This window comes from Boleophthalmus pectinirostris, unplaced genomic scaffold (genome assembly GCF_026225935.1).
Source record: "Boleophthalmus pectinirostris isolate CB_2022bp ecotype Guang Dong unplaced genomic scaffold, ASM2622593v1 HiC_scaffold_6, whole genome shotgun sequence".
Lineage (NCBI taxonomy): Eukaryota > Metazoa > Chordata > Actinopteri > Gobiiformes > Gobiidae > Boleophthalmus > Boleophthalmus pectinirostris.
This window is the reverse complement of record NW_026571447.1, coordinates 26,513,507-26,538,458: the sequence shown is the minus strand read 5'-3', so window position 1 is coordinate 26,538,458 and position 24,952 is coordinate 26,513,507. Positions and strand designations below refer to the sequence as shown.

At 39.2% G+C, this 24,952-nt stretch overlaps 2 protein-coding genes across 6 annotated transcripts; one reads left to right on the top strand and one right to left on the bottom strand.

The window, feature by feature from the left end:
- The first annotated feature begins 115 nt into the window (after positions 1-115).
- LOC110171567 (DENN domain-containing protein 3-like) lies at positions 116-13,595 on the top strand. Of its 5 annotated transcripts, none has more exons than XM_055164206.1 (28): positions 116-268; positions 1,739-1,840; positions 2,610-2,805; positions 3,320-3,409; positions 3,507-3,622; positions 3,696-3,817; positions 3,903-4,014; positions 4,084-4,203; positions 4,265-4,363; positions 4,450-4,569; positions 4,690-4,805; positions 4,869-5,024; positions 5,105-5,201; positions 5,287-5,390; positions 5,483-5,658; positions 5,725-5,887; positions 6,040-6,235; positions 7,161-7,329; positions 7,538-7,797; positions 8,171-8,341; positions 8,642-8,771; positions 8,867-8,974; positions 10,011-10,150; positions 10,573-10,730; positions 11,206-11,342; positions 11,419-11,531; positions 12,132-12,266; positions 12,804-13,595. In XM_055164206.1, exons 2-28 carry the CDS (start codon positions 1,757-1,759, stop codon positions 13,014-13,016), a joined length of 3,801 nt encoding a protein of 1,266 aa, XP_055020181.1. In that variant the 5' UTR covers positions 116-268; positions 1,739-1,756; the 3' UTR covers positions 13,017-13,595. The 5 variants fall into 5 exon arrangements, with proteins under 5 accessions (XP_055020181.1, XP_055020182.1, XP_055020180.1 ...); XM_055164207.1 differs by having other exon boundaries at positions 1,734-1,840; positions 5,728-5,887; XM_055164205.1 differs by having other exon boundaries at positions 1,734-1,840.
- LOC110171389 (ATPase H+/K+ transporting subunit alpha) lies at positions 13,381-23,961 on the bottom strand. The gene is made up of 24 exons (XM_020937092.2): positions 23,762-23,961; positions 23,460-23,564; positions 23,301-23,360; positions 23,020-23,223; positions 22,240-22,353; positions 22,024-22,158; positions 21,701-21,818; positions 21,366-21,634; positions 20,525-20,603; positions 20,329-20,448; positions 19,516-19,625; positions 19,303-19,437; positions 18,873-19,065; positions 18,231-18,406; positions 17,474-17,610; positions 16,625-16,775; positions 16,203-16,371; positions 15,861-16,015; positions 15,543-15,666; positions 14,958-15,103; positions 14,344-14,477; positions 13,921-14,022; positions 13,758-13,849; positions 13,381-13,682 (listed from the first exon to the last, which is right to left on the bottom strand). The coding sequence occupies exons 1-24, from the start codon at positions 23,942-23,944 to the stop codon at positions 13,654-13,656; spliced, it is 3,240 nt and encodes a 1,079-aa protein (XP_020792751.2). The 5' UTR covers positions 23,945-23,961; the 3' UTR covers positions 13,381-13,653.
- Between the last annotated feature and the right edge of the window lie 991 nt (positions 23,962-24,952).

Here is a 24,952-nt window from a genome sequence, read left to right as displayed (position 1 = left end):
ATAGACATATCAAGGAAACCCCCGTCCAGAGCATCATAACTACTTCAAATTCTTTATCCACGCTCGTTGCGCTTCGTTTGTGAGTGCGCATGTTTAGATCTGCGGCAGCAGGACCCGGAAGCAGGGCTAGATTAAAAAGCATGAGAGAGGAGAGAGCGCACAGAGGGGCATTCTTTCAAATGAGGGAAGCGCAGGACTCTACCTCCCACCCACCCTCCGTGTTTCTGAACCAACACCTCTTCACAACAGGACGGAGGACTGTGTAAAGGTAAGAGAAAAAGAGACGCGTTTGGTTTTCACCTGCAGCATGTGACTTGTGATCACCTGACACAACTGCAGGTCTGACGATCAAGGCTCTGTTTGTAAAAAAACTATTGCACTTTGAGTGACAGTGTAAGTAACATGCTGTTAAGAAATATATTAGAGACAGTGTCTTGAGATGTTGCTCTGACTGAGTAACATTATCCTCATTATCAGCATCAGAAGGAAAACAAAAGTAAAGATGCACAAAGTAAGTCCACCTGCTTCTTTCTATGAAAATCTAGACAAACTTTATTGATTCACAAGGGAAATTATTTAATTAATATTATTATCAAATAATTTCCCTTGTGGATCAATGAAGTTTGTATAAGTTGCCTAAATGTTGTTTTGCCTTGAATGCTCCACATTATGGCCTTAACCTTATTTATCTCAATGAAAAATAAAAAATAAAACCAAACCAAACCAAAAGCAAAACAATCAAAAAAACAGATTAACCAACCAGGTCAAGTTACAGGTCAGATCTGTGGAGAGATGAGGCCACTCACAGTGAGGGGTGATAAGCAAGTGGCGGACCCCACAGAAAAGTCACACAGTGCACCTTTTAAGTAAAGTAAAGTTTTTGATAACGGTAAATTTGGAATTAAGGTGAAATACTTATTGCATATGCCCTCTTGTTTATCTGTGAAAGTGTATGCAGTTGAAGGAATGTTGTAACCCTGGCCAGAGTGAGTGATATGGTATAATGTGGAATTTTCCTTTTTTTTTTTTTTCAAAGATCATATGATGGTTCTGTAAAGGATCATGTCGCATCCTCCTACCCACAATCAGCCGACAGAACATATGCTCTCCTCACATACTCCTCTTCTGCAGGATATATAAATAACTGTCTAGAAGCACATTAAGCTATTGTTTCCCACGTAACAAAACAAATTTCAGTGGAAACAACTGGGTACTTCCAACCCACTTCCAGATGGTCACATGGACAAATAAGGGAGTAGAGAATACACTACAACAAAATATATCATATCACTTTGTCTGCAGAGGATATTTTTTGCCAGTAACAGCAGCAAGAATCAGCTGAAACATCCTCTCTGTCACACTTAGTAATGGGGCACTGTAGCAAAAATCTGCTTGTTCTGATTCTGTTTTACGGTACAATATGTTAAATTTCTGTTGAAAAGTACACCTGCTTGTTTGTCCATAAGGATGAAACTACTTGCCTGAAAGGTTGGCATTAAGAAACTGTTTTGCAACTAAACTGGTGGTGTGACCTGCTTGTCTCCATGGGGGTAGATAAGATTAATACCATATTGTTGAACATTTTAGGCAAAGCAGTAACATCTTCATAGACACAAAGCATGTACTGTAGGAACCTCCACTACATAAGAGGCACATAATACACCTCTAACTAACACAAAGATACCCACAGGAATACAACCTCATATTGATGGGCATTTATTCTGTTTGTTTAGTTTAGTTGGCGTTTTTGTGAGGGATGGGTGAACACCTGCCTGCTGCTCTGCTTGAGGCCTGTGTGGTGGTCGGAGCCTCCAGTGAGAAACTACGAGAACTCTACCAGGTAAGTCTCAAATCAACACCTGCACCCTGCTGTGTCATACTTGTGCCCATTCTTATCTGATATTGAAAGGAAAACAGGGTTGGGCCTAGTTTGGATGGGAGACCACCAGGAATACCAGGTGCCACAGTTGGCCAGCAATGATAGCACTCACGCCTCACAGCAAGAAGGTTTTAAGTTTGACTCCCAGGCTGCTCCTAGGCTACTTGCAGGCTGCTCAGGCCTTTTTGTGTGCAGTTTGCATTTTTCTCTCCATGCTGGAGTGGCTTTCCTCCTAGTATTCTGGTTTCCCCATCAACCTAAATTATTCACAGTAGGTAAAATTGTCCTGCAAAAGGGATCCTGACCAAGCTTAACTCAAGATCTGTCCCCACTGCTCCTGACAGCTTACCCCAAAGATGGTACCAATGTGGAGGATAAATTGTCCTGTGAGGACAATTAAATGTGCCTTACCGTGCCGAATATACCATTACAGGTGTAATGTTATTCTCAAGCAAAATATACATGTTAAGGTTGGGAAATCTGTCCTCTTTAGCTGACCCAAATTTGTCTTCTGTGTCTGACCCATCTTTAGTACCGCTGGGGCAGCCTGTCCGGAGCTGTGGGAGCCACATGGCTTCATAGGGCTGCTCAATAATGATAAGTTTAATATCATACTGTAGGACATTCCAGGCATACCCTTCACCAGAAAAGTTACATATTGCAACTTTAATATATATATTTTTTCACACAGTTGTAACTATTGATAGTAATAATTGTGTTGTCTCCACAGAGCTGGCAGCAGAGCCCTGTCAGTAATGGGGTCCCTGTGACGCTGGAGCCGGAGGTGCTGCATGTCCTGGCCCCTCCCTTTGTAAGTAAACTGCACACAGACTCTGAGCTGGTGCGCTCCCACGGCCGCAGGAGGAGGTCCTTCATACGCAAGAAGAGAGAGCACCTGTCCTCTATTACTGCTGCTACTGCTCAAGGTGGACCATAAACACTAATACAGTATTAGATCTCAAGGCACTTTTAAATTCATGGTTTTCAGCCTCTTGTTATACTCAGCACTTTGAGGACTTTTTGATTCCTATAGCCACAGACCTATTTGTTCATCATTCTTAAACCCATGGATACACTGTGTTCATTTGACATTGGTCAATATTTAATATCTAATACACCCCTTTCCACAATGGCTTCAGAAAGATATACCATTTGTCCAAAGTCTTAAACGAACACACCAAAGTTGTGTTCGTTTAAGACTATAAGCCATAAAATTAAAATGGCAAGTTTGTGGAGCCAGTCCCTAACATATAGTGATAAAGTTCAACATATGACAATTTGGATATTTTTCTAATAGCAGTAAGTCTCCCATGGAGTTATACACACCCATGTCCTCCATTTCAAATTATGACTATATCCAATTCTACACTCAAGCAGGAATGCACCCTATATTTCTATAATAATCTAGAAATAAAATGCACTTGTTGTCATGCTATTTAGGTCGGACAGGAGCGGAGCAAAGAGGAAGTGATGATGTTACTGTTCCCAAAGACATAGACCTCGTGGCTTTACCTCAGCTCTGCTTCCCTGGTATGATTATGTTTATTATAAAGAAGATGGTTAGGTCCAGAGTGCCTATTGTTCATATAATAATGTAATAATAATTATATCCATATTGCTTTTACAGATGGTCTTCAAGTAATGAGTGAACCAAGAGAAGAGCAGTTTCACTTTTTAGTGTTTACAGATGTTTTTGGGAACAAAACCTTTAGTGTTGTCATGCAGTGTTACAAAGCTGTAGTGGTACTCAACATTTCTCTTCAAATAATTCATAATAGTAATATTACAGTATACTTAAATATGTGTCTTCCTTCAGGATGACTTGTCACAATATCCAAATCAAAATGGATCTGTCTGTCCAAAGGTGTTCTCTGCCTTTAGTTTCTGTGTCATATCCAAGTATCCCTTCTTCACAGCCCTGAAGGACAGTTTATCGTGGTGAGACACTCAATGACATCTACATTAGATCATGTCCAGTTAGTAGGAGAAAATAAGTTTTTAAGCTTTGTCCTCTTGTGTTCAGTTTCTTACCTCAGCTGAGGTCCTGTCGTGTGTCAGACCTGGAGGACAGGGTTAAGGAGTTTGCAGCTAAACTGGCTTTGGTGCCAGCGCCCCCTCCTGGACACTTACATTTGGTGAGGTTCACAAATGAACAGTCCACAGTGTTTATGTGATATTATGTTTAACAGAAGCTTTTGTTGCAGATGTTTTCTCTCAGACCTTTGACGATCACTCTGCCGTCAGGTGAGGACAGGGACAGCCCTACTGTAGACCTGCAGCTGCACCTGCCGCTGCTCTGCTTCACCCCACACCAGTTACTACAGGTACTGTCACACGTATTATCTCATATACTCTGATCAGTCTGATGTTGACCCTTGTGTGCAGGTGCTGTCCTGTCTGCTGCAGGAGCAGCGTGTGGTGCTATTCTCTGCAGATTGGGCTCGTCTCACTCTGGTAGCAGAGTGTTTGCTGCTCTTTCTCTGGGTGCGTTCTATTGACAATGCATGAAAACATAAATACATTTAAAGTACATATTTTATAAAAACCTTGATTGATGGCCTTTCTCTCAGCCTTTGTCCTGGCAGCACCCCTATGTCCCTGTCCTGGCCCGGAGCATGCTGGACTTCCTCATGGCTCCTACAGCCTTCCTCATGGGCTGCCACATCAGCCATTTTGAAGAAGTTGCATCTGTAGGTAACTTACAAGTGTTACTTCACAATCTGTGCATATTAATTTGACAATTGTATATTGTATATACAGTGTAATGTAAACTATTGAATGGTTTAAGTTTTAGTTGTTGTTCTGCCCAGGAAACCGACGATCTGGTGCTTATTAACCTTGATAATGGAAGCGTGTCCACGTCCTCCTCTGAGACGGTGGATCTGCCTGAGATTCCCCAGTCTGCAGCTGAGTGTTTCACACAGAGGTAAACACCAGAAATCCACCAGAGAATAAATAACATAAATACATATATGTCTGTGTTTGTCAGGTGCCAGTCATTACAGACTCAGTTTGACCTGAGCCAGTGCCACAGCCCGAGCTGGACTGACATTAACGAACACAGAGCCCAGAGACGCACCTGGCAACAAAACCTCAACCACGACATCCAGAAGATTACTCTGGAGCTCATCGTCAACATTTTCAGGTCTGGCCTTTTCTGTCAGGCTCAGACAAATATGAAGTTAGACAATTATAATGATTTTATATATTTTACGCACATAACAGAGATGTCTGCAGCCATCTTAACTATGAACACAGAGTGTTCAACAGTGCAGAGTTTCTGAAGACAAGAGAGCCCAATGAGCAGCTTTTTTACACTAAGGTACAACACACTCAAGTGTATTCATAAGCACAGTCTGTACACTGTGAACAGAGTGTTAATTTAAACAGCTGTGGTTTGTTTATAGGTGTTGGAGACACACATTTTCCATTCTTTCCTGAAAGATCGTCTCAATAAGAAAATGGACAGCTTTGCTCGCATGGAGCTCAGCACACGCTCAGAAACACAAAAGTGATTTAACCTCATTTACTGCATTTGTAAAGTATATATTGTGACAGTATACTGGTATATCTGATCTAATATAGGAGGTTGTTTGTGTTCAGGATGAAAGCCAAAGTGGAGCTCCCTCGCAGACCCACCATGCAGGAGATCCAGGCTCGTAGGAGGAGCTCTGTGTCAGACCATCATCTGAAGAGACAGGGCATGAGCCTGCCCAACCTGAGCGACCACCAGAGCTTCCAGAGGAACAACCTGCTCCACAAAATCAACACCGACCTAGGTTTGTCCTTCTGCTATTACATCTACAATAAAAACGTTACTAAAATGTCATGATCCTGTCTCCCAGTAGTATTTAAGACACCACCTAAACCTGCAAAGATTTTCAAGCTTCCAGATTTCCCAGCCTCCCTGTCCTTCCACTCTGTCCAAAGTTATTACATGGAAATTATTCAACAGCTCAACAAGGCAATCTTCTCTGTGCAACATGAGAACTCTGCTTTACTGGCAAGGTATTACAGTCACACTACCTAAAATACTTGTTGTAGTTAGTTGTAGCAGTAAAATACTTGTTTTAGTTAGTACCAGTAGAAGCAGTAAAGTAGAATTTTAGTAGTAGTAACAGTAGTACACAAAGAAATCATGATTGTTTTCCCTCCTGCAGATTCTACTATTTGCGTGGCCTCATTAACACCCTGTGCTCTCGGCGCTTGGATGCTCTGAGTGATTTCCAGAGCCTGTGTAAAACAGACACGGCCATCTTCCCCACTCCTCTGGTCACATGGCTGGTAGATTCGCTGCATCGCGACGAGAGGCAGCAGGCCGACCGGAGACCAGAGCTCAAACGACTCATCCTCAAAGTCAGTGATTATTATTTTTTACAATTATTGGGTTTGGATTTCCAGTATCTGCTTTAGTAAGATTTTAGGTCACAGTTTCAACATGTTGTTTTGAAACATTGTTGTTACTAGAAAAACTGAAATGTTAAATGACTTAGACACAATGCATTTCAGAGCAATGTCTGTAGATGTCAAATTACATGATAAGTTGGTTATATATGTTTTTAAGTTTCAGATTAGTTTCAATAGAAAATGTTGTAACTGGTTATACTATTATTATTACATTGTATTAAAGGGGCACTGTTTTATGATTTTAGGAAACTTTTTTTTTTTTTTCCCATAGAGATATAGTTTTGCCTGGAATGTTTCACTACAATAAGTACAAGTATATTTTGGCAATTTAAAAATATTTTTACTTAAAGATAGATCAAATTAATGTCATACTGTAAGCAATAACATTTTCATGAGGCAAAAACTTACTAAGTGCACTAGGGGTGTAACAGTAACCAAAATATCGTGATATCCTCAAAAGTCTCTCAATAATTTCGTGGGCCATCACAATATATCGAATCACAAGTTTCTTTGCTTAAATTCATTGTTATGGCGCAGCAATAGCTAAAACAGCAGAGGGAACTACATCGACCATGATCCTTTGCTCCATTTTGGTGCAAACTACAAGAAGAAATAACAGTTCTAAGCACTTTTACATCTTAGTTCTTTGGATTAAGTCTTATCAAGGCATTTTAAGAGGAAAAAAGTAGCGTATTCACAATTTTGTTAACCTTCATAAAATATCACAATAAATATCGTACCATGAGATTTGGATATTGTTACATCCCTAAAGTGCACCTTTAATTACAATTTGGGTTCAAGTTAAATTATTCATACAGCCCCATTGCATAGCAGTAAGCATATTTTTTCATGTCCTTAATTGCTTTGTTTCTAGGTAAAAACTGAAAATGAGAAAACTCTGAATCCTGGCAATGACCATGTGAAGAAATTTGAGTTGCCCAGAAAGCCTCTCAGTCTGGAGGAGTTTGTGCGCTGTGTCCAGGAGTGTGGTATTGTGAAAGACGTGGCCACTATCCACCGCTTGTTCGGTGCTCTCACAGATGGTACAAAACAGAATTCATTTACTCTGCTTTTCATGTTGTTTTTCTCTTCTTGTTCAACATCATGCATGGCTTAACACTATTAACTTTGTGACTGTGACAGGACACTATAGTCTGTGTCCATTAGTCGCACACAATAATATCTACATAAAGAACTGCTGGGTCAAGTGATGTTTGTTATGCCGAGCGGTAATGGATATTTTCTGTCTAGGTCAATCTAAACACGTGGACCCTGATCTGTTTCGAGACTTTTACACTTTTTGGAAGGAAACTGAAGCTGAAGCTCAAGATGTGAACCTGCCCTCAGATGTGATAGACCAGCTGGATAACAGTGAATGTGTCTACAAGCTCTCGTCCTGTGTGAAGACATCGCACGGAGTTGGGAAAATTGCAATGACACAAAAACGCCTTTTCCTGTTGCCCGAGGGCCGAGCAAACTTCCTGGAAATAACCAAATTTAGAGACATCCAGGTAACAGCTCTGTGTGTGTGTGACAGATTTTGTTGTACTTGTGGTCAATATAACATCAATTAGTGTCAGTTTGTGAAGAAAATATAAAAATAGATCTAAAGTATAATAGTAACAACTTAGTAAAGTGAGAACTCAGACTGGTTAAGTACACTTTAAAGTTGCACTATGTAACTCTTCTACTTTACCTGGAATATTCTGCAACACAACATTACTTGCAAATTTGTCAATCTAGTATTTATTCAAGTAGCTCTTCACAGAACTTAACTTGACCTTGTGGCATCGCCTACTACTATGAATTTAATGCCGTACTGTGGTACATTGTAGGCAAAGCAATCTCATACATTGAGCTGAGTGTTGTGTACTGTAATTCCAGGAAGTCAAGGTTTCTTCTGCCCCGGTCCTTCTCCTGCGGATCCCGTCTCTCCGTATAAAGTGCAGCAGCAGACCTGAGGTGTTCGAGGCCAATCTGAAAACAGAGACTGAGCTGTGGAACCTTATAGTGAAGGAGATGTGGACAGGACGCAAGATGGCCGACCAACACAAGGTATATACCATTACATACTGTAAATATACATACAATAAACCCATTTATACATGCAGACAAGCAGATTACCAAATTACAGGTCAGGTCTGTGGAAAGGTAACCGTAATTGAGGTATTTTTTAGCACAAAAAATAAATACATGCATTGGTAAGTTTAATTCCATACTGTGGGGTGTTCTATGCAAAGCAACAACTTCATAGAGTCAAAGCAGGGGGCAGTCCAACACAGACTTGTTACAGTATAGAAATCAGAGACCTGTAGTTTGTAATTAAACTACATGTCTTGTTTGCCTTACTTGTAGGATCCCCAGTACATGAACCAAGCTCTGACCAATGTCCTGCTGATGGATGCTGTGGTCGGCTCCCTGCAAACCCAGAAGTCCATCTCTGCTGCCTCCAAACTCGCCTATTTCGATAAACTCTATCATGATGGTAATGTACTGCAGATTATTCCTCTGGCCTTTATACAACAACCTTTATACTTAATTTATTACTACATTTTAACATTTGTACTGATTTTTCTTTAGTTCCTATGATGGTTCCCAAAGTGACTTCCGAGACTCTAAAACATAAGATCAACCCGTCCCAGGACCTCCCTGAGCCCCAGACTGTACACGTGCTTCTCTATACTCCAGGTTCTCTATACTCTTTGGCAAATCAAAATCAACATGTCATATTTAAATGTTAATTGTTTAATTCAATAATTATTACCCACACACAAACACCATGTGTACTGGTTTGTAACTTTTCAGGTGAAGCGTCTGTCCTGCTCGCCTCTATGGAGATATAACTGCTTTACTCTCTTTGCATTAAGTATATTTACCTCTATGGAGACAACTCAGATATTACAACTAAGATGGTTGATTCATTTCAGCCTCCCTGTTTTTTTAATCATCAGACTGAATAGAGATGCATTATGTGTAAAAAGTGGATCAGCGTGAACAGTTTAATAGAACAATATGTCCTAGATAGAGACAAGCCTTTAAGCTCTATTATAACTGTGCTAAATTATAAATATGTGTTAAATTTAATGTGTATGTCTACCACTGATCATGTGCCTCATGTTTAGCGCAGGCTTTGTCTTTCTATTTAATGTAAATCACTGTATCTTCTGTACTTTTACGCTATCACAAGACACAACTATTTTTGTAGTCTTAACAATAATAACAATAATAACAACAACAATAATAATAATAATAAGTTTAGTGAGTCTGAGTTTCTAATGTGAAGGGAGAGAGAGTTTCAGAGTCCCCTTGTGCTTAATATGTTGTGTGGTAATGACGACAGAAATAATAGTATTAATACAATAAAAAGTGTGGGAGAGTACCATATCAGGGACCATTTTGGGAAGATCTAATTGTGATTTCTCTGAAGTATTACAATTATTATTAAATTAATATATTAAAATCACATTTGAACACATTCAGAAATATTAATAATTGTGGGAAGACTGAAACATGGTCTTCTAAACTAAGGCTTCTTCACACTTGTCCCCGTGTAGCACGTTTTACCATAAGGTCATTAGAAACACAGGGAATTTAAATACCCACATGACTGCTGCTTTTGTCATTTGTAAATAGCGACCCCTCAAATTAAAATTTTATATAATTATAATTAATCTTGTTGTAGCCCTATACCAAGACGTGTCCTTGTATGTGTGTGTTCCTCCAGGCCAGTTGACGTGCAGTGACTCTGGCAGTGAGATGAACCCTAAGCTGTGGGTGGCTTTGAGCGGAGGCCGGGTGGTTGTGTTCGACGCCACCAGCTGGTCCATTCTGCAGGACTGTATTATGGTGGGGGAGTCACAGCTGGTAAGAGGCATTTTGTATGGAAAATAGCTTTGACTCAAATCTGCTAATTGTATTATTCATTATTTATTCATAACAAGCAAATAAACCTGCATTACACTATATGAATAAACACACTACTCCATATAAGATTAAATAAATGTACATCTTTACAATTTGTGTACGAAGACAAAGCAACAGGTAGCAGCAGCGACATGAGTCCTTCTACTAAAGCAGGGGTTTTCGAATTGGGTGAATGTGAGCCTCCTCTTACAGTAGGAAAAGACACCTGGGATCAGTCCTGGTTTAGTCCTCCTGTGTCGCACCTCCCCTAGGGAGGCCCACCTCACCTATTGAAAACTGCTGTACTAAAGGATACACCCAATAATAAAAAGTAAATCAACATTATTAAGGGATTGTCTATAGTATCTGGTTATGTGTTACAGAATTGCATGCTGGGATTGGTGCAGGAGCAGGTGTGGATCGGCTCTGTGGACTCTGTGATCTACATCATTGACACTCACAGTATGTCATGTAACAAGCAGCTGACTGAACACAGACACGAGGTGACTGGGCTCGCAGTGGACACACGTGAGCACAAAAGGTACAGCTCAATACAATATTTTGAGTAAAGCTGAAAATTATAAATCACCAGGAGCCATTTATATAATGTCATGTCAAAATAATCTACACTGGTGTTACAACTAATATAAGTGATGAATATTTATGTGGTATAAAGCAGTCATAGTGCCACGACCTATTATCATGTTCAAACAACAGCCCTGCCCACCACAAACCTCACTCTGATTTTTCATTTTTCTCATAGATTTAAAACATTTAATAGTTTGAAAGCTTAATAGCAGATAACACCTAAAGTTTTATCCAAAACATCTCCCTGGCTTTAGCTGTTTAATTACCTTTAAAATAATTTCATTATACATTTGAGTCATAACCACATATTAGATGCAATAATTTAGTTTTGAGAGCCCACAGTGGTTAGTGGGGTTTTATGCATTTGCACACTTGTCTTTTACCTCTGGACCCCTTTGAGATCCTGGTGTGAAGATTCTCTCCTTCAGTCAGGTGACGTACTCATGCAGCTGTGATGGCACTATTCTGCTCTGGGACTCTCTCAGCCTCAAAGTGAAGCGTCAGTTTTACCTGAGCTGCTCCAGACTCTCCTCCATTCAGATCCATGACGGCTCACTGTGGTGTGGTGAGAATCACTAAACTGTTTTATTCAGTTCTTTTAGTAATGATCAGAAAATGAAAGCTTTCTGTGCTTCATGTAGGTTGTGTGGACAGTATTGTTGAACTGAAAAAGAGTGGGACTCCACAAAGGAGGATTGTACTTCCTGATGACGTCCGGAGCTCTAACTTCAGCTGTTTCATTGTGATGCTTGAGGTGAGAAAACAATGTTTCATAATACATATCCTCAATTATATGGACAAGCAGTGGTATTTCAGTAGTTAGTTCAAGTAGACTGTACAGCTTCAAAATGGATGCACCAATGCAGCTTTTTCTGTTCTGTCAATACTTTGGTAAGTATCTGTTAATACCCAGCATCAAGCGATACGAGGGCAAAGACTGAAAATAAAATTAATTTCCTTTAAACACAAACAGCATATCACAAAAAAAAAATTAAAATATTTATTCAGAATAACTTACGAAAATATTGTGTTTTGGGCCAACTTTGTCCAGTAACTTGTCTTACCAGACTAATTTATAACCCGAAATGGGATATCTTGGGACGGATCCATCAAAAGTGTCAATACTGGCAGCAATATCTGATACCAGTATCATACCAGTGCATCCCTACTTCAAAGTACCATATGCTATTTTCCCACCTACCAACTTACTAAAAAGCTAAAAGCTGTACAATCAGAAAGAGTGGGTTTAAAAAAAGCATCAAGCATAAATCAACTCATATTTTCTTACCTTTGTGATGCTCCGACTGTGTACATAAAGTAATCTAATATAATGTAATCTGTGTGTTAATTTTAGCAGGGACAGTTGTGGACCGGCTGTGCAGATTCTGGAGACCTGTTTGTCTTTAGTATAAACAACCGACGCTCCTCAAAGAGAATCACACTCTCTGGAAGTTCAGGGGTCAAGTGTATGATCCAAGTCAAGAACCAGGTCAGTGTGTGTTATACTTGTCATGTTGTATGTTATTCTAATGTTGGATTAAATGTCATTACAGCATTTAATAGGCTTGTACAGTTTAAATTAGATGAGGATTTGTAAATACATGTTATTGTGTTATTCATGGGTTTCATCCTCCTGTTTATAGGCGACAGTTGAGGACTATTGACAATCCAAAAGTGACATAATATTTTCTTTTTTATTGTTAATTGTTCATTTCTTACTGTTGAGGCAGTTTGAAACCATAAAAATGTGAATCTTATGGCTGGATACTAGATAACAAATTATCAAGTCTGAATAATTTCACGTCTATCCTTCCATCCATCACACCTATAGCTCTAGCTTTTCATGAGGGCAGGCCCAACAATTACAGAGACATAAACCTGCATTTTGAGTTATATCAGCAGATTGTACCATGGATGTCTCTGCTGTGTTCCATCAAAATGTTAAAGAACAGGTTCTCTAGAATGCTTCGTATTCCGTTGCAGAATCAACATAAACATTCATAACCCGTGTGTTTGACCTCTGCAGATCTGGGTGGGGTGCCGTGCTGACAGTGGAGGTGATGGTGACGGTCAGGGGAGGGGCCAGGTGATGGTGCTGGACTCAGAGACACATGAGGTGGACAAAGAGCTGCAGGCGCACACAGACAGCACCCAGACCCTGTGCTCTGCAGAGGACCGCTATGTGCTGAGCGGATCATCCAAGGGGGATGGCAAGATTGCAATCTGGAAAGTCGAGTGAAGCTATGGACATCTGTGGCTTTTCATTAGATTCTGAAAAGACTCTAGACCTACACTACATGACTGGACTTAAAACTAAGCGAAGCTAAGTACCGTATGCACAAATGCGCACAACAAACAAAATGAAGTCTCTCTACAATGATCAATTGTCCCAAAAAATCTATTTAGATTCATTTTTGAACATTAAAATCATTATGTCGTCTTTATGGGCCAGATCTGGAGTCAAACTGAACTGAATTATGAATTGACTGAATTCAGTGTAAACTTGATTTCTACTGTTGGTATTGATTGTTTAGTTTAGGGGGATAAAAATTGTTTGCAGACTACATCTTTTATTAGGACTTGGAAGAACAAGAAGAAACGACTTCTGTTTTGCAAGTTATTTAATTCTCAGTACAATACCAACCAACCAATATAGGACATTTTTATTGATAGTGACAAATCTGTTTTTTGACAGGAAATACACTTTTAAACGTTGTTCAGTCAGACTGGGTGGATGTTTGTCACTAATCCATTTGTTGTACTTGAGTTTGAATGGAAATTATTAATTTATTTATTATCATTAAATTACAACAACATATTCTTCTTTGGTCTGTATTCCTCTAATAGTATCTGCCTTTGCAATTATGTTTTATTTTTCAGTAGTATAACTCCTGGTCCCACCAACCTGTTAAAAACAAACATTAGATTAACTTGTGCTGAAATATATACACAATGTTGTCAAGTTTTATATCAAACTTACTTCCTGGATGTCTTCTGACTCCTAACTTTCTGATCTCATCATAAACGAAGATTAAAATACCGTATGGAAGAGGGACAAACCACCATTGTACCCTGAGCACACACAAAAACACATGAGTTATTTTATGTTTTAAAATAGCAGCGTTTTGGTTAGAGGACTATACCTGATTGGCATGAAGTTGAAAATGTTCGGCATCCCAGGGCAGTAGCAGAGAAGGTTTCCCAAACAGAGCTGGAAGACGATGGCTGTTACAAGAACCCGGTTTCTATGAATAAAAATATGAATTACTGACTGAAAATCTATTTGACCAACCTGTTGCTGCTTCTAGCAACACTATTACAATTATACAATATATTTTACTTTATTATATTGGTATTCAGACTAAATTAGCTGTCTTCATTTCATTTCTGTCATTCATTTCAATTATTCAAAATTATGGGCAAAATTATGGCTAAAGACTCTTAAACACTTAAAGACACTTAAACAAATGTAAGAACATAAATTATACAAAGTCCTGTTACAGTACACTCCTGACAATGGTCATCTTAAAATCAAATGACTCTGTATCAGAGCATCATTTTTGTACCTGAAGAATCCCTGCTGGAACACGGAGAGACGACGTGTCTTCCTGATCAGTACGTCTGCAATTTGGCAGATTTCTATACTGACAAAAAACACTGTGTAGCACGTGTATTCCTGGTACAACCTCTGGCTGAAGGTCTGTAACATACCGGAAGAGTAATTTCATATTTACTTAATTTATTTTTAATTTATTTTTAATTAAGGCTGCACAATCTATTGCAAAATAATCATTAACACAAAACCAGCAATGCAATCTCCATATCACAATAAAAGAGCTTGTCTTTCTTACAGAGAAAAATGTGTTTGAAAAAATGTTTGGCACTAGTAACATTTTAGTCTAGATCCTAGCTTTGCCTGGTATTGGTCCTGCTCTGATGTTTAAAGATACATTGTCTTTCTTATCTCCAAGAAGATGTTATTGCTTTATCTTTTTTTTCAACTTTTTACTTTTAATGCTGTGGAACATTCTGGGCTAAACAATTAGAAACCTTCTCATAAATTTAAATAACCCGTATAAACAGAATATGTTTTTGGAAATTGTTACCTAATATGATATTTTAGTCTCATATTGTGCAGCCCTAATTATACTTTTAGGCCTTCATTGTTTATTGTACTCACCCATTCCTGTCCATAGCTGTCCTGTAGATCCTGGAGGTGAACATCTTCCCACTGTGAGCGCAGTCCCACACATAGGAGCGGGAACCAGCCCTCCTGTGCCATGGCTGTGAAGTAGTCTGTGAAACCTGCAAAGGACTGGATCGCACCTGAAACAAAGGAGAGGGCAAAGGTCAACCAGGAATATAATATAATAAAATAACACTCACAGACACTGCTAAAACTGAACTCCTTGCATGGTTTCATTTACATGTCTTGTATTCAGAATATTAATCGTGGTTTGTTTGGTTGGATTTAATTGCTCATATTACCTGGATTGTGTAACTTGTTTTGACATTATAACATTTTAGAATGGTTTCAAGATCGTTTAGCAACAGATAAGGAAGTAAAAATGAAAATAGGGTTAGTGCAATGACTCCTCTGGCAATGTCAAATAACTGAAACTAGTCACAGACACATTTTGAAGCAAGTCGGATGATCTGAACAAGTAAATGAATCTGAATTTAACAACAAAAAAACCCCTCAGATTTCAAGACATTTTAACTATTTGCATTTACTAATTATGTTTTTTTGAGAAGAAAAACTCACCTATTTGAAAGTAGGAGTAGACAGCCAAGGCTTCATTTACCAGACGGTCACGACGGGGGTTTCGGGGCTTTAAGTGCATGATGTCGCTCTCAGCTTTCTCATAGGCCAGAGACACAGAGGGGAACTGCAATGGAGTCAATCACATAGGAATTATACAAATATCTTATTGTCATTGAATTTAAAGTTATATGAACTTTTCATTTTGGGCTGCCAGATTATACAACTAAAACCACCTTGCAAACACCCAAAAGTGTGTGTAATATGTGTCTTTTCAGTATGTGACAACTGTTACTTTTAACTATTGGATAATGGACTCACAATATCCGTGGCCAGCTCGATGAAGAGGATGGTGATGCAGCCCAGAGGAAGAGGCACGCTCACAGTGATGTAGATGAGATACGGGGTGAGCTCTGGGATGTTCTTGGTCAGAGTGTATGCAATGGACTTCTTCAGGTTGTCAAAGATAAGACGACCTAGAGAGACAGTTTATACTTTAAGCCATAAACTTTGATGTATGAATTAATTTAGGTGAGACTATTGATAGGTTTCACATCACAACATTCTTGAATTTCTATAGTTTAATACTGATTTGGAGGGCAGGTCAGAATTCTGTAGTGAGATTTGCGAATATTCAATGAAGATGGAGTGCATATCTTATACCCTGTTCCACCCCGGTGACGATGGAAGCAAAGTTGTCATCTAGAAGGATCATGTCTGCTGCGTTCTTGGCTGCATCTGAGCCGGCGATGCCCATAGCAACACCAATATCTGCTTTCTTCAGGGCCGGAGAGTCATTCACACCATCACCTGTTACAGCAACAATGGAGCCCTGTGGAAAACAAAATGTGCCATGAAGTTAAGTTAAATGATGATCGCTAAGTCACTAATCCTGAAATGTTACCCCAGCCGCATTTAAGGATGGGTCAAAATAATAACATTCCCTATGTGGATAGAGAATGTGCACCTAAAAATTTTAACCCAAAGCTGAATGAATCTAAAATCTGTTGACCATTCTGCCAATCATTCAATCTATAAAGGGTTCCACCACAGCTGAGTGCTGAGTTTTGTCTGTGTGCATGTACCAGGCGCTGACAGCTTTCCACGATGATGAGCTTCTGCTGAGGAGAGGTTCTGGCAAACACCATTTCAGGATGGTTTCTGAGCGCCTCATCCAACTCATCACTGCTCATGTCTTTTAACTGACCCCCACTGATCACACAGGCACGGGCTTCCCTGAAGCAAAACACACACAACAACTTTAAAGGCTTAGCAATATCGCACAGTTATCTGATAGGGTGAAAGCACAAACAAAGACTTAAATCATAATGAACAAACAGTTGTGAGACAGCTGCAGTACATCCAGAACGCTGCAGCTCGGGTCCTGACTCGAACCAGGAAGTACGAGCACATAAGTCCTGTGCTCAGGTCTCTGCACTAGCTTTCTCTGGTGTACAAAGTCTGTCCATGGCCTTGCACCAAACTACATCTGTGACATGTTAGTGCCATATGAACCATCTCGCACTCTGAGGACCTCAGGGACCGGCCTCCTGCGGTGCCCAGAGTCACGACTAAACACTAAACACAGTGTTTCAGATTCATGCAGCTAAAACCTGGAACAGTCTTCCTGAAGATGTTAGACAGGCCTCTACTTTGACGCTGTTTAAATCCAGGCTCAAAACAGTTGTTTAGCTGTGCATATGACTGAAAGGTTTTTCATTTTTCATTCCGCACGCTTCTCTCTAATTTAATGTCTCTCTTTCTTTTTAATTTTATGATAATTATTTATGTTTTGAATTGTTTTTATTGTGATTTTAATGTATTTCTTAGCACTTTGAATTACTTTGTGTACAAATTGTGCTATACAAATAAACTTGTCTTGCCGAGTTTATTAAGAAGTATAACTATAAACGTGTTAATGACTCTGCCTCTACCTCTTGTTGACTTGTTCGACTGGTATGCGTTTCCTCTGAGCGATATCTTCCACGGTTTCACTGCCTTCAGAGATGATCCCTACATTGGCCGCGATTGCTCGTGCTGTAATTGGGTGGTCTCCAGTTACCATGACAACCTGAAAATTTAAACATCATGAAATTAGTTTGTGATCGAGCAATACTGATGGTGTAATAGCTGAACATGGCCAGGGTGAGTTGTTACTGGGATTAGAACAGGACCAAACCAAGTCTACATCAGGACCAAACTGTGTACGAACCAAAACCAAAGACAAGTGTAAAGTGTGAAAACAGTCACATAACAATTTCCTACTTGAGTAATATTTTTAAGTGACTGTACTCTTATTTAAATGTTTCATTACTCATCTGTATCGCTGTATGTCTAAAAGTAAAAACAAACAACATTAAATGAAAATTAATTTTTGTGCAGCTTAATTTAAGGTTTTTGTGGTCTCTGCTTTTAAAATACATACAAGGATCAGAGCTTTTAGAAATGTATTGTCTATCAGATTATATTAATGCTACATCATAAGTCAGATATTACATCAAAACAGTGTCTTGGCACTTGAGTAGTAGCAATACTTTTTTATTCTTACTCGAGTAACTGTTTGCATTACTCATAACATTTTAATTGCACTTGAGTCGTAATATATTAATGTAAAGGAGTATTATTATTTGAGAAATTTGTATTGGCTCCCTCAGCCATCTTTGTACATGTTTGTCATTAAAACGGACGTACCCTGATCCCAGCTGTTCTGCACTTCATGACGGCGTCGGGCACGGTGGCTCTGGGTGGGTCGATCATGGAGATGAGACCAGCAAAACACAGTTCAGAGGTCGGGAAGTTCATCTCATCCGGGTCAAAGCTGTAGCCTCTGGGGTATTCTTTCTCGTTCAGATAAACATGACAGAAACCTGCAGAGAAGACACAAGGATATAAGATCAAATTTAGCAAAAGTTACGGAACCAAAGCAAAAGCAAGCAGATAAAAATTCAATTAAACTGACTAGGGGTTGGAATGTGAACTTAAAGTGGGACTAAACACTAAATCAAGTTTATTTTTTGCATCTAAACTGTGTACATAGTATTTTAGAACAACTGGCAACTGTTCATAAGGTCTATTAGCCTATTTGTGGTCTAAAACAGAAAAAAAAAGAATACATTTGTGCTGCCAACTGTGGTCAAACTCTGCAACTGCATTTTAGTCAATCAGGCACTGCCCAGTCCAGCAGCCTGTTTGTACTAAGGGTACCTCGGGCAATCTAGATTCTTTGGTAATATGAATTTTTCGATTTATTGCTCATCCCTAGTTCAATCTTTTGCTTAATTAACAAATAAAATAAACAAACAATACACAAAATATATTTAAACCATCTCTGACCCAGCACTCTCTCTCCCAGTCCTCCCAGGTCCATGTATGCTGTCTGAAAGGACTCCTTCCACTGGTCGTCCAGGGGCAGCTCTTGGCCTCGGATTAAAATGGTGGAGCAGCGTTCCAGGATTCGCTCCGGAGCTCCTTTCATCACCAACAGGTAGCGTAGGTCTAAGGGGTCCTCCAGCTCATGTACAGACAGCTACAGACACACACAGTCTATCAGTGTCACAACACTAAAAACTAAAAACTACTTCTTATATAAATAATAAAAAAGCTTACACAATAGACTAATTTTCAACACAATGGATAGTACTTTCTTTTGTTACCTTGAGCTCCTACTGTACTAGGCTTTTTTCAGTATTGATACTTGTTCAAATCTAGTTTTGATATTAGTTTTACTCTAGGTTAGTATATTATTTTTGATTAAACAGCTCACCTGAAACTTATTGGTGGAGTTAAACGGCACCTCTACAACTTTCTTAAAGCGATTTCTGTAATCCATAATGTTCCCAATGGTGAGCTCAGTGAATTTCAGCAAAGCTGTTTCAGAAGCATCTCCAACCACAGTCCTCTATTTGAAAAACAGAAAGAAAAACAGTTTATAAGCATGTTCACAATATCACAGCGGTGTCAAGCATGTTTATGTTACTTTTGGTATGGGGATCCCCTCCTGATCTGGTTTGAATGTGGCTCTATTGCACAGGGACGCCACTCGGGCCAGAAAACGCCAGGTCTCTGAAGACTGGTCAAAGGACTGACCTGAAGAGAGAAATAATTAGGTGCATTATAATTCCCATATACATCCGTTTAATAGTATTCCACACAGTGCATCTGATTTCTCTGTAAACCTTTGTTGTTTTACTGTCAGATTGCAGATGTTTGACCAGGTTTATGGTTAATGGTTAATTTAATATCCACATGGAAACTGACACAAAGTCGGACATCTTCTCTGTCAGCACAAATAAACAAAAGTGAAATTATTTTCTCACAATAACATCAGAAATTGGTGCCATTATTCAACTCGAAAGATTCATATCCCATAGAGTTCTATAAGCCTGTGCCCACCATCTAAGATCAAGACATCATCAAATTGTAGAGAGTCTCCAACCTGTAGTTCAGGAGCTACCAGTAGCTCTCCACCGTCTTACAAGCAGCTCTCCAAGGGATTTCTGAATTACACGTATTGTACTGAATAACCCAAATTTGATGAATTACCATTGTAACTGTGTTATTTTGAACTTTGTGCTCTAATAAATGGATAATGGTTTTAGGTTTTAGAGGCATCTAACTGTACAACATCTACAGCTTGCCCTCTTATATCAACTCAATTTCTTGCAACAGATAAAATGAGTAGCTCTCTGGAATTTTCTTTTTGTAAAGGTAGCTCACCGGATGCAAAAGTTTGGAGATCCCTGCTGTAGAACTTGAACACAGTGTACTGATATTCCCAGTGACAGTGTACCTGACTGGTCCTCTGTGGTGTCGGCAGCGTGGATCTGATTGTCAAACCACAGGTGAGCCACAGTCATCCTGTTCTGGGTCAGGGTGCCAGTCTTATCAGAGCAGATCACCGATGTGGAACCTAAACATACAATAACAGAGATGCATGTAATAATAATGAAGTCATAATTGAAACAGTAAAATGTCTGTGTACTAACCAAGTGTCTCCACAGCCTCCAGGTTTTTGACGACACAGTTCTTTCGAGCCAAACGTTTCGCTGTTAGTGACAAACACACCTGTTGAGGAATCAGTGGGTTACCTTCAAAATAAAATGGTCCAGAAATTTAAGATTTAAATTTATGAGTCTGTCACCTGCTTGTCTCCATGGAGATTATTTTTGGTTTGTCTGGAATGTTCCACAGTATGCTATAGCACTAAACTTATCTATCTCTATGGAGGGAGGCAAGTGGCGAAATTAGGCCAACTCAGACCTGTGGAGGACTGCATGACAGGGATGTAACGATATCCAAATCTCTTGGTACGATATTATCACGATATGAATTTCACAGTACAATATTTATTGCGATATTTTGGAGAGATAAATATAATTGTAGGTAGGACACTTTTTTGCTTTTAAAATACCTGGATAAGATTTTGGTGTGAATTATTTCCATCATAATCCCAAGAATTCAAGTCAAAAACATATATCTACATGTTGTTTGCGCTGAAATGAACCATGGGATATGTAGTTCCCAGTGTTTATTAACTGTTGCTACTACAAAAACAAAGCATTTAAGCAAAGGAACTTGTAATTTGATATATTGTGACAGCCTATGAAATTATTGTGAGACTTTTGACGATACAATATGACGATATTTTGGTTATTGTTATATCCCTGCAATAAAAAAGACTAGATGCCATGCTGTGGAACATTCAAGGCAAAGTTATAACTCCATGGAAAGAAGCATGTGGCTGCCTCCTTACCAAAAAAATGTACATACTTTCAGCACCTTTAAATAAACACTATATATACAGTAGATGTTTTTGGTAATACTCACAGTAACAGTAGCCAGCAGTCCCTCTGGCACATAGGCCACCACAATAGCCATGAAAAAGATCATAGCCTCGAGGAAAGCGTATCCGATGAACATGGCCACAACAAAGAAAGTAAAGCCAAAAAAGATCGCAAGTCCAGCAATGATGTCCACAAAGTGTTCAATTTCTATAGCGATGGGAGTTTTCTCATTCCCCACTCCGCTGGCCAGACTGGCAATCCGACCAATGATGGTGCGGTCCCCAGTGTTAATGATTACACCAGTGGCAACGCCTGAACGCAAGAAAGGTCAAACTTTTGGTATTTTTATTTTCTTTGTTGGTAATCTTTGTATTTTACCTTCTAGACAGGTTGTAGAGAAGAAGGCAATGTTTCGGGTTTCCAGAGGGTTTTCGTGAGTACATTCTGGACTCCTGGTTTGTGGTTCAGATTCTCCAGTCAAAGATGAGTTGTCCACCTGGCACAGATTAACAACATAGAGAGCTGCAGTCACTTTAACATTTTGAGGAAATTGGTGGCTTTTAGAAGAGTTTATTTGCAAAAAACAGGTAAAACAGGTAAAAGCCATTTTTAAAGTCATGAGAAGGCTTGCATTTTACCCTTTGCATAATAATGTTTAATGTTAATTTGCCAAGTGCCAGTGTGCTTTACAATGAACATACCTTGCAGCCTTGAGAAGTGATGATTCTAACATCAGCGGGAACTCTGTCTCCTCCTTTTATCTCCACCAGGTCTCCAACCACCAGCTGGTTTGCGTTGATCTGATTCTTTTGGCCATCGCGGATCACTACGGCTTGCTGTATTTATTTTACACATAAAGTTTGATACAGTCACTTAAGAAAAAAACAAAGGGCCCCCTAAAGTCAGCGATAACCAACCTGTGGTACTAGATTTTTGAAGCTGGCGATGATGTTGGTGCTCTTAAACTCTTGGTAATACCCGAAGCAGCCAGTCACCACCACAACAGCGATCAGGGTGATGGCCAAATACAACTGTTTAAAGTAAAGATAAAGTGCATGTGACAGGTTAAACAAATCATTTCAGTAAACATGTTTAACATACTTTTATTCATAATTTAGTTTTTTGTGTGACATAAGTAGGAGAACGCTATAACTCCTTGAAAACATACAGAACAAAAGGCCCAAAGTTCTAGCCTGATTCATCAGCCGGTTTCCACGAAGTGAACTCGACAGTAGGCAGGTACTTTTTTTTTAAACCAATTGCTGCTATTTGGTTGTGACGTATGTAAAGTGCCGTTAAAGGGGCTAACTTGTATATTAAGCTTTTCCCAAATCCCATAGGAAGAAGGGAAATAACGTTTTTCCCCTTGATAAAATTCACCAAACATTCTCTTTGTTCCGGCTTTAAATCCTCAATCTTGGGAATCGTTGCCAACACAGAATGTATGGCTCTTCCCTGATTGGCTGGTGCCGGGATTCGCACTTCCGGGGTTCTTGCAAATCGTCTAGTGTATTCTGATTCCTGACCTAGTCGTTGAGCAGAGGCACTAGGTGGCGCCATCCTGGCTACCAAAGTTCATCCAATTTACACATATTTATACCATAGTTATTTATTGAAGAACAAAAAATATATGACAACACATGGATTTTATGTGTGAAATCTGGTAGATATAAATGTTCAGATAAAGACAGGCTCACATCGTCAAAGCTGGTCAGGTTTCCTCTTCCGAGTTCAATCCCAAACGCGATGAAGCAGATGACAGCTGCTACCCACATCAGACACTGCAGACCTCCTGCCAGCTGCCGGGCGAACTTCACATACTCCGGGGTACCTTTGGGGGGCTTAAGCTCATTGGGACCATCCCGCTCCAAAACCTGAGTCGCAAAGGTCGTGGTCATGCCCTGTGCAAAGAGAAATGCAGTTGTGGTTATTAGTGTTTGGAAAATTGACAAGAAATATAAGCTTTCGTGGGTTTTACCTTAGTAACACTTGTGTTATATCTCATTTCTAGCTCTTCAATTGTAATTTCATGGTCATCCTAAAAAATAGCCATTCGGGATAAGTTACATGAAGTTATAAAGTGACCATATCCTCTTCTGTTAGTAATATTATGACCATTTAAAAAAACAACACTTACAATGTCCATTTCTTTCTTCATGGTCTCCAGTTTCTCCTTTTTTTTCTGTTTCTTCTTCTTTTTCTTGTCCATCTCCCCATTCATCTCAAACATGTCGTAAGTATCCTACAGTTAAAAAGCAAAGAAAAATGTATCCCCAAAGTAATAATAATAATTACAAACTAGAATAGATCAAAGTTTTTTGTATTTTTAACACATCTGAAATTATATAACAGTAATCTGAGGGGGATAAGATTTTACTTATTGTCAATATAACTTGCCCATGCACTAGAATAAATATAGTTTATACTCAGAATTTCTACCTTTTTCGACATGGTTGCTGGTTTGACTGGCTCTCCTAAATCAATGGAGGTCCAGACTACTCGTTCCTTTTTCCGCCCCGAAATCTTGACTGCAATCCAGTCTCCTCCTTTCTGATTTGAACACAATTTGAGGAACAGGACAAATTTGACGTCCAGTCTTTTATAGCACCTCCTCCCTCTCATTCACCATCAATGTCACCTTTTACACAGGTTATTCACACATGCAGTCTCTTGTATCGTAGCCCTGTGTAGTTTAAAGGCATTTCTTATCACCTCTCTGCACGTTTTTTGTGATAAAGTGATTAGAGCAGAGAACAAAAGAAGGTTATAAACACAACAATGTCACTTCTCAATATTCTACAACCACAGTTCCCAAGTTCTCAAGAATCTAAAGGGTGCAAGTGGATGTATCTATATTAAATATGAAGACTAACAATAAGCTCTGTCCATTGACTATATATTTTTAAACACAATACGCAATAATAATTGTATTTTTACAATGTCATAAAATCAAAATAGCTCAAAACATAGGATTTTCCAATGCCAAAAGGGTTTAAGTAGTTGAATATAATTTGCTCTGTAAATGAGTGCTTCTTATACGAGTGTGGCTTTATTTAGTATTATAAAATATTTTACTATTTTTGAGATTTCTAATAGACAAACAATTGTTCCACACACTTTTTTTTTTTCTTTTTATGAAAAATGCACTTTGATTATGAGTTATTTAGAAAAGGTCATTTCAGAGTGACCACAATGTCACACAAGCCTGTTTGATCCCAGAACTTTCTCAAACTGACTAATTTAAAGAGAGAAATCTATCATCCAAAATGTTAAAACAGTGGAATAACAGAGGGTTTTTATTGTGTGTGAGTTTCTCAGTTGCCCCACCTGTGTCCTGTCCTCCTCCTCACAGCTCTGACAGACACACAGGGGAAGGCATCTCTGTGGTGTCTCAGGACTTCCTTTTGTCTCTGTCCACACTCGGACACAGAGTACCTCCTGGGCCCCATGTACTGAGGAGATCCATCCTCACTGCCAATGTCATGTGTTTAGAGCCCTGTAATCACAATACCCAAACACAAAGGGGGCATTTATTTATTCTCATAATAGTCCATTACACTTTTAATAGATGGAAGGTTATGCTCACCTTCAAGACTTGTACCACAAACCAGTTTCCTGTTGGGTAAATAT

Bases quoted from the DNA above. Each gene is read 5' to 3' on its own strand.
- LOC110171567 (XM_055164206.1), top strand. From the start codon at position 1,757: ATGGGTGAACACCTGCCTGCTGCTCTGCTTGAGGCCTGTGTGGTGGTC. The intron at 1,841-2,609 runs GTAAGTCTCAAA...TTGTCTCCACAG, and splicing joins AACTACGAGAACTCTACCAG to AGCTGGCAGCAGAGCCCTGT. The intron at 3,818-3,902 runs GTGAGACACTCA...TCTTGTGTTCAG, and splicing joins CTGAAGGACAGTTTATCGTG to TTTCTTACCTCAGCTGAGGT.
- LOC110171389 (XM_020937092.2), bottom strand. From the start codon at position 23,944: ATGAGAGGGAGGAGGTGCTATAAAAGACTGGACGTCAAATTTGTCCTG. The intron at 23,361-23,459 runs GTAAGTGTTGTT...GCTATTTTTTAG, and splicing joins TGAAGAAAGAAATGGACATT to GATGACCATGAAATTACAAT. The intron at 17,611-18,230 runs GTACGTCCGTTT...TTAAATTTTCAG, and splicing joins GCAGAACAGCTGGGATCAGG to GTTGTCATGGTAACTGGAGA.